Source organism: Megalobrama amblycephala, linkage group LG6, assembly GCF_018812025.1.
Source record: "Megalobrama amblycephala isolate DHTTF-2021 linkage group LG6, ASM1881202v1, whole genome shotgun sequence".
Classification (NCBI taxonomy): domain Eukaryota; kingdom Metazoa; phylum Chordata; class Actinopteri; order Cypriniformes; family Xenocyprididae; genus Megalobrama; species Megalobrama amblycephala.
The window spans coordinates 4,217,742-4,225,711 of record NC_063049.1 but is presented as its reverse complement, the minus strand read 5'-3'; the positions used below and the strand labels follow the sequence as shown (position 1 = coordinate 4,225,711).

The 7,970-nt window shown below is 38.7% G+C and overlaps 1 protein-coding gene across 5 annotated transcripts; it reads right to left on the bottom strand.

Moving 5' to 3' along the window:
• Nucleotides 1-3,869: 3,869 nt before the first annotated feature.
• LOC125269710 lies at nucleotides 3,870-7,753 on the bottom strand. Of its 5 annotated transcripts, XM_048192663.1 has the most exons (8): nucleotides 7,358-7,753; nucleotides 7,067-7,152; nucleotides 6,652-6,849; nucleotides 6,327-6,423; nucleotides 5,751-6,223; nucleotides 5,559-5,657; nucleotides 4,584-4,729; nucleotides 3,870-4,147 (listed from the first exon to the last, which is right to left on the bottom strand). In XM_048192663.1, exons 1-7 carry the CDS (start codon nucleotides 7,503-7,505, stop codon nucleotides 4,643-4,645), a joined length of 1,188 nt encoding a protein of 395 aa, XP_048048620.1. In that variant the 5' UTR covers nucleotides 7,506-7,753; the 3' UTR covers nucleotides 3,870-4,147; nucleotides 4,584-4,642. The 5 variants fall into 5 exon arrangements, with proteins under 5 accessions (XP_048048620.1, XP_048048618.1, XP_048048617.1 ...); XM_048192661.1 differs by having other exon boundaries at nucleotides 5,559-6,223; nucleotides 7,358-7,747; XM_048192660.1 differs by lacking the exons at nucleotides 3,870-4,147; nucleotides 4,584-4,729 and having other exon boundaries at nucleotides 5,196-5,657; nucleotides 7,358-7,751.
• Between the last annotated feature and the right edge of the window lie 217 nt (nucleotides 7,754-7,970).

The following is a 7,970-nucleotide window of genomic DNA, read 5'->3' as shown; positions in this document are numbered from 1 at the left end:
GGGAGCCAATGTAATGTTGACAGAACTGGGCTAATATGGTCATACTTTCTGGTTCTAGTAAGATCTCTAGCTGCCGCATTTTGGACCAACTGTTGTCTGTTTAAAAGCCGAGCAGAACAACCACCCAGTAGAGCGTTACAGTAATCTAGTCTTGAGGTCATGAATGCATGAACCAACTGTTCCGCATTTGTCATTGAGAGCATATGTCGTAATTTAGATATATTTTTTAGATGGAAGAAGGCGGTTTTACAGATACTAGAAACATGACTTTCAAATGAAAGATTGGTATCAAAGAGCACACCCAGGTTCCTAACTGAGGACGAAGATTTAATGGAGCACCCGTCAAGTGTTAGAGAGTATTCAAGGTTTTTTCGTGAGGAAGTTTTTGGTCCAAAGATTAGGATATCAGTTTTTTCTGAGTTTAATAATAAGAAATTTCTTGTCATCCAGTTTTTAATGTCAGCTATGCATTCTGTTAGTTTTGTGAATTTGTAGGTTTCGTCAGGGCGCGAGGAAATATAGAGCTGAGTATCGTCAGCGTAGCAGTGAAAACTAACACCATGCTTCCTAATTATCTCTCCTAAGGGCAGCATGTACAGAGTGAAAAGCAACGGTCCTAGTACTGAGCCTTGTGGTACTCCGTATTGAACTTGTGATTAGGGCTGCATGATTAATTGCACGAGATTGTCATGCGTGTCTCATCAGTAAAGCCGGTTCTGTGATTAGCGGTAAATGTCCATCACCTGCTTTCAAATGGAGCGGCACTTAATATACAGAGCCGTAGTTCGCGGACAAGCTACGCAATATCGCGTTCGTAATCGAAAGCGATTCATCTGCGATTATGAACACGATATTGCGTAGCTTGTCCGCGAACTACGGCTCTGTATATTAAGTGCCACTCCATTTGAAAGCAGGTGATGGACATTTACCGCTAATCACAGAACCGGCTTTACTGACGAGACACGCATGACAAAAGCATGCGATTAATCGTGGAGCCCTACTTGTGATCGATACGACATCTCTTCATTAACTACTACAGACTGATAACGGTCAGATAAGTAAGATTTGAACCATGCCAAAGCAATTCCACTAATGCCAATATAGTTTTCAAGTCTTTTTAAAAGAATGTTGTGATCGATAGTGTCAAAAGCAGCACTGAGATCTAATAACACTAATAGAGAAATACAGCCACGATCGGATGATAAGAGTAGATCGTTTGTAACTCTAACGAGAGCAGTCTCAGTACTATGGTTATGGTCTAAATCCTGACTGGAAATCCTCACAGATTCCATTTCTTTCTAAAAAGGAGCACAGTTGTGTTGAAACTGCCTTTTCTAGTATCTTTGACAGAAAAGGTAGATTCGAGATTGGCCTGTAATTTACTAAATCTCTCGGATCTAGTTGAGGTTTTTTAATAAGAGGTTTAATAATAGCCTGCTTAAAAGTTTTTGGCACGTATCCTAGTGTTAAAGATGAATTAATTATATCAAGAAGTGGACCTACGACCTCTGGAAGCATTTCTTTCAGTAGTTTAGTCGGCATTGGGTCTAACATACATGTTGTTGATTTTGATGATTTGATAAGTTTAGATAATTCTTCCTCTCCTATAGTGGCGAATGATTCTAGTTTTACCTCAGGGACACTACAGTGCACTGTCTGAAGTGAAACTGTAGACGGTTGCATGTTTTTAATTTTCTCTCTAATATTGTCAATCTTGCAAGTAAAGAAGTTCATAAAGTCATTACTGCTGTGCTCTTTGGAAACGTCAGCAGTTGAATCTCTGTTTCTAGTTAATTTAGCCACTGTGTCAAATAAATAAATAGGATTATGTTTGTTTTCTATTAAGAGATTTGAAAAATAAGTAGATCTAGCATTTCTTATAGCCGTTCTGTACTCAATCATTTTTTCTTTCCACGAAAGGCGAAAAACTTCTAGTTTTGTTTTCTTCCAACTACGTTCAGCTTTTCTCACAGCTCGTTTTAGAGCCCGAGTGTGCTCATCATACCACGGCGTTGGATTAGTTTCCTTAATCTTCTTTAGACGTAAAGGAGCGACTGCATCTAATGTGCTGGAAAAGAGAGAGCCAATAGTTTCTGTTGCAGCATCGAGTTCTTCTAAGTTGTCAGGTATACTAAGGCGATGAAACTGCTCGGGGAGATTATTTATAAAGCAATCTTTAGTGGTAGAAGTGATGGTTCTACCATATTTATGGCTGGGTGGTGGTTTTGTAGCCTTGGCTAACTGTATTATACACGAGACTAAATAATGATCTGATATATCATCGCTCTGCTGTAGAATTTCAACAGCATCAATATCAATTCCATGCGACAGTATTAGATCTAAGGTATGATTACGACAATGAGTGGGTCCTGACACGTGTTGTCTAACTCCAATAGAGTTTAAAATGTCTGCAAATGCCAATCCAAATGCGTCTTTATTATTATCTACATGGATATTAAAATCACCAACAACAAGGACTTTATCCGCAGCCAGTACTAACTCTGATAGAAAATCAGCAAATTCTTTGATAAAGTCATTATGGTGCCCTGGTGGCCTGTATACAGTAGCCAGCACAAATGTCAGCTTACATAATGTTACGTAAAGCACCATCACTTCAAAGGAATTATATTTGAAATTCTTTTGAATGATTCTGAATATATTACTATAAATTACAGCAACACCTCCCCCTTTGCCTTTCTGTCGAGGATTGTGTCGATAGTCATAACCTTGAGGACTAGACTCATTTAAAGTAATGTAATCGTCTGGTTTTAGCCAGGTTTCTGTCAAACACAGCAAGTCTAGTTTATTGTCTGTGATAATTTCATTTACAATAAGTGCTTTTGAAGAAATAGATCTAATATTCAGTAACCCAAGCTTTATCATTTGTTTATCTGATTTATCTGTGATTTTCATTTTTTGAACATCAATTAAATTTTTACCCTTAAAAGGTTTCGGAAGTTTTTTGTATTTACTAGTTCGAGGTACAGACACAGTCTCTATGTGATAATATCTAGGTGAAAGAGTTTCTATGTGCTGTGAATTATCTGAGTTCTGTGACGTGAGGCGGCTAGCAGACGGTCGGTTTAGCCAGTTTGTCTGCGTCCTGATCTGGGCCGTAGTTTGTCATGTTTCAGCTCTAAGACTATTTGCCAAATTTCTAGATAGAAGAGCAGCACCATCCCGGGAGGGATGAATACCATCTCTTTTCAACAGATCAGGTCTGCCCCAAAAGCTTTTCCAATTGTCTATGAAACCTATATTATTCTGCGGACACCACTTAGACAGCCAGCCATTGAGTGATGATAACCTGCTAACTATCTCATCACTCCGACGAACAGGAAGATGGCCAGAACAAATTACTTCTGCTGACATTGAATTTGCGAGTTCACACACCTCTTTAATGTTAATTTTAGTGATCTCCGACTGGCGAAGTCGAACATCATTTGTGCCGACGTGGATAATGATTTTAGAATATTTACGTTTAGCATTAGCCAGCACTTTTTAATTTGCTTTGATGTCAGGTGCTCTGGCCCCCGGCAAACATGTGACTATGGTGGCTGGTGTCTCTATTTTCACGTTCCGTGTAATAGAATCGGCAATAACTAGGGCACTTTCAACAGGATTCTCAGTGGGTGCGTCACTGAGTGGGGAGAACCTGTTTGATGTTCTAATCGGAACGGAAGAGTGGTGTTTGTTCTTGCCACTATGCCGCCTCACAGTCACCCAGTTAGCCTGCTGCGTGGCTTCTACAACCGGAACCGAATGTGCAGTGTTTACTAGGCTAGTCGCATCCAAAGCAGTATCTAAGGCCCTTTCATTCTCACTATCCTCAATTAAAGTTTGGATGCGTGTCTCTAATTCTGAGATTCTCTCTGTCAGCCTGACAATATCCCTGCATTTATCACATGTGTAAGGCTCACTGCTGACAGAAAGAGCTAAGCTATACATGTTGCATTTAATACACATGATAATCGTCGGACATGACTGACCGTGTTTTTGTAGAGTAGTCTGACTCCCCACGCCGTCCGAAAAACTGCATCGCACATGGGACTCGCTAGCTGGATGTCTCGGTCGCTTGCCGGTGCCTGGGGCAAGGGTGATGTGCGGGACGCTGTACCTCGCAGCAAAGTCTCCACAGCTTCCCGATCTGGCGAGGACAGATCAGAATAACATACATCGGATAAATCCGCCATTAGATCGACAAGGAAGGTTAGTTTAGAGGAAAAAATAGACGGTAGCTAGCAGGCTAGCGGCCTATGGCTGACACTAGGTGATTACGCTGGTAGATTACTAGTAATAAATCGTTCCGTTTAGTAATACTATGCAATAGGTTAAGTAATCTAGTGAAAAACAAGAAAGTTATATTATGTGAATAGGAATAAAGAGAAGGATTTAGGATAAACTCCACGAAGCTCCGAGCGTAGGTCAGGCAGCAGGCAGCAGTTCACTCAAGGCAGCGAGGCAGACAGGAGCAGTCGAGCCAATCGAAGAGAACAACAACAGACGACAACTACAAGATGTGAAAACCCCACAGCACTTACACTACAGTTGGAGATGTTTTCACATTACAAAAACTACCCTACCTTCAAAGGCTTGGTTGGTGTTGCTCCATGTGGGGCCATAACCTTTGTTTCACAGCTTATCACTGGATCCATCTCAGACAGGGAGATAAAAAGTCTGGACTTTTGGAACTGCTCGAGCCTGGAGACTGTTGTATGGCAGATAAAGGCTTTACCATAGAGCGAGAGAAAAGAAACATGATTTAAGTTGCCAAATGTCTGTTTTATAGTTTAATTTGTACAAAAATATTGAATTGTGAAAACTTGCATTTAATGTTGTAATATGTTTTTAGTAAATGAGCTTGAAAGTTGCAAACTTAAAAATTTGATTTTTTTTATTGCACCACTTTTATATATATATATATATATATATATATATATATATATATATATATATATATATATATATATGCAAGTATTGCCTGCATTGTGACAATTAAAAAGTTGTTACAATTTCTCATTTATTCATTAACAATTTACAGTGAACTTAGTTATGAATAGGCACTATTAAAAATGTATACATACTATATTCATATATCTATATTATGCATACTATATTCATATCTATATATATATATATATATATATATATATATATATATATATATATATATATATATATATTTTTTTTTTTTTTTTTTTTTTTTTTTTTTTTTTTTGGGTGACTTATTCTTTTAACAATAAGCAAAGAAACAATCAATCACCACCAGTATTAGTTTAACAACTCCTAGAGTTAAAATACACATTCATGTATGTATTAAAGAAAAAAATGTCTACTTTGTCCCTCATCAAGGCAATTAAACTCTCATCTCTCCAGATGCGCTGAATGGTTATATCCGTTTTGGTATTTGTTATAAAATCACACCAACTCAGTCCTGTTACTGCAAGCTGTCCCTGAACTTGCCAGTAGTGTTTGTGGCTGTCCTTTAGCTTTGCTTGACCATTGACAAATTTTATGTGCGTCACCTGAGAAATGTCATCAACATCAGGGCATTTTACCTCTGCAAGTCCAAAGGGAGGGTTCTCAGTAGGGTCGTAGACTCTGCCATCAGGGCTTGTGCCAAGGTGTGGCGCATCAGGATGTACAACAAACCCACACTGTAAAACATTGACATTCATCATACCAGAGTACTGAAATAGCACTTCAGGCTCAAGATCCAGTCCACGATTCATTGCAGAAGTCTGACGAACCCCTTTGATGATTCGGGCAGCTAGTGCCCGGCTGGTCGACTCTCCTCTGACATGACACACCTCAAGGAATCTACTGGATGTAATGCGTGGTGTACGCATTTGGTTCCATAGAGCAGACTTTGACTGGTCCCGTGTGTCTTTTTCAATTATTGTGCTTAGTTCTTGAGTGACTGCCAAGCTTTCTAAGAACAACATATCATGGAAATTCAGGACAAATTTAAATCTTCCTTCAAATGTATACCCATCCAGAGGAAGCGTAGGGAAAGCAGGGGCTTCTGCATGTTTGACAGCATCCCTTGATGACTCAGCAGGGCACTGACAGGACAGCAAAGAACCTTTGGGTACTAGGCCAAACTTAGACTCCATCAGATTCAACTCCGACAAGCCATGCAGAACCTTGCAGATCAGTGGCTGAGGCCTGACACTTATTAAAGACTCCACAGAAGAGAGCAGCAAATTATTGGGAAGGGGACCTAAAACCAAAGGGGGAAAAAAAGAGAATAGAAATAATACTTTTAAAAGCCCTTTAGTTTGTAAATCTTTTTGCTAGACATAAAATACTGTAAATGTAATCACCTGTGTAGACCCTGTAAGGAGTGGACTTAATACCACTTCTGCTAGAGGTTTTTGGCTTCCTCACAAGTAATCGATCCACTGCTTCAGGATGGATTCCCTGTTAAAAAATAAAAAATTATGTTATTACTGAGAGCATGTTTATAAACTTTAAAAGCTTAATTTTTCTAAATAAATCCTTTTATGTTTAGAGTTTGCAGCAGTGGACAGCTAGAAAGTCAAAACTTGTTTTTTCATGTCCCTGGAGCTATGAAAACACATAGGATAAAAATACTGTCTGAGGTTGTCATAATTCATGCAGAAAATAGTTAATAGCTGTTTACTATACCCGAGTCCTGGGCCTGTGCCAAGTCTGTAGAGTGCTTGTGCTGGGTATAGTGGGTGGTACCGTCTTTAGTTTCATCATGCTGTAGTGTGCACTCTGAAACAGCAAGCCAACTAAATGGTTGCATAGCTCTTTCCCAGCCACACAGGAACAGCAAAAAGTGCTGATGACAGGAGGATTCTCGTCGACTTTAAATGAAATCTAAATAAATAAAAAATTATATACGGTTTAAAATTAGAATACAAATGAAACATTAACATAATTTGACTGCAACGGCAGCCTAACGTTTTTCATTTGAACACTTTTTCAAAACAAACTGCAACCGCAGTCTAACACGCTACAACCGTAGCAACTATAAACACAAACAAATTTGTGTCCTCGAAATGGACCTAACTAAAGTTCACCCTGAATAGGTAACCTGAAGAGAGTGTGGCTCTTCGTTTTTCTTCATGGACCGGTAACACTGTGCCCTGATAACCACCTCACTATCTACAACATCAGATACTATTGCACAAAAACAGCATTATAATCACAATACCATATCACAGCAAAACAAAAATAGTTTTTTACTTGAAAATTGTATCGGTTTGCGTATTTGTAAGTTGTATACGTTACGGATTTAATCAAAGACAATCATGGTTTAGCCAGCTAGGTAACTTAGCATGTTAGCCATTTCGAGAGAATAAACAAACGTTAAAATTAAACTTACCTTCATAATTGAATATGTAGTTTTCATAGAAGAATTTATATCCCTTCTCAAATTTGGATACTTTCGTTCGTGAATGATTTTCCACAATCGTGTAAACGTTGGTGATTTGGGGAAGATCCCGCAGTGATATTGAAAACCTACGCGCCATTGCTACAGTCAGACTAGACCGGAAGACGGTTTTCGCTACTATTCGCCATTGGAAGTGACGTCACACGCACTGTGATAAAGGCCTATTGCATTAAAAAAAAAAACTAATTTATAAGTCGCTTTGGATAAAAGCGTTTTTTTTTTCTCATTCGTTTTGCAATCGCCCTGTCAAATTCCTCAACTTCACTAAAATAAAAGATGAATGCCATTGTCAAAAATATTGTGCAATAATAAATAATATTTTTTTTGCAAATGCAAATTACAAGCATACCTAGGGTGATAAGTAGGGCTACGGAGGAACACCTCCTCAGCCTCCTGCCAGGATAATGCCTGCAGCTCACATAGGCCATGAATGATGGCCTGTCCATATAAATAAATACATTCATTAATTAATGTATAAAGCATTGCATATATGGCAATAATCGAAACAATCCAATTGACAAACATGTTCGGGCCTACCTCAGGA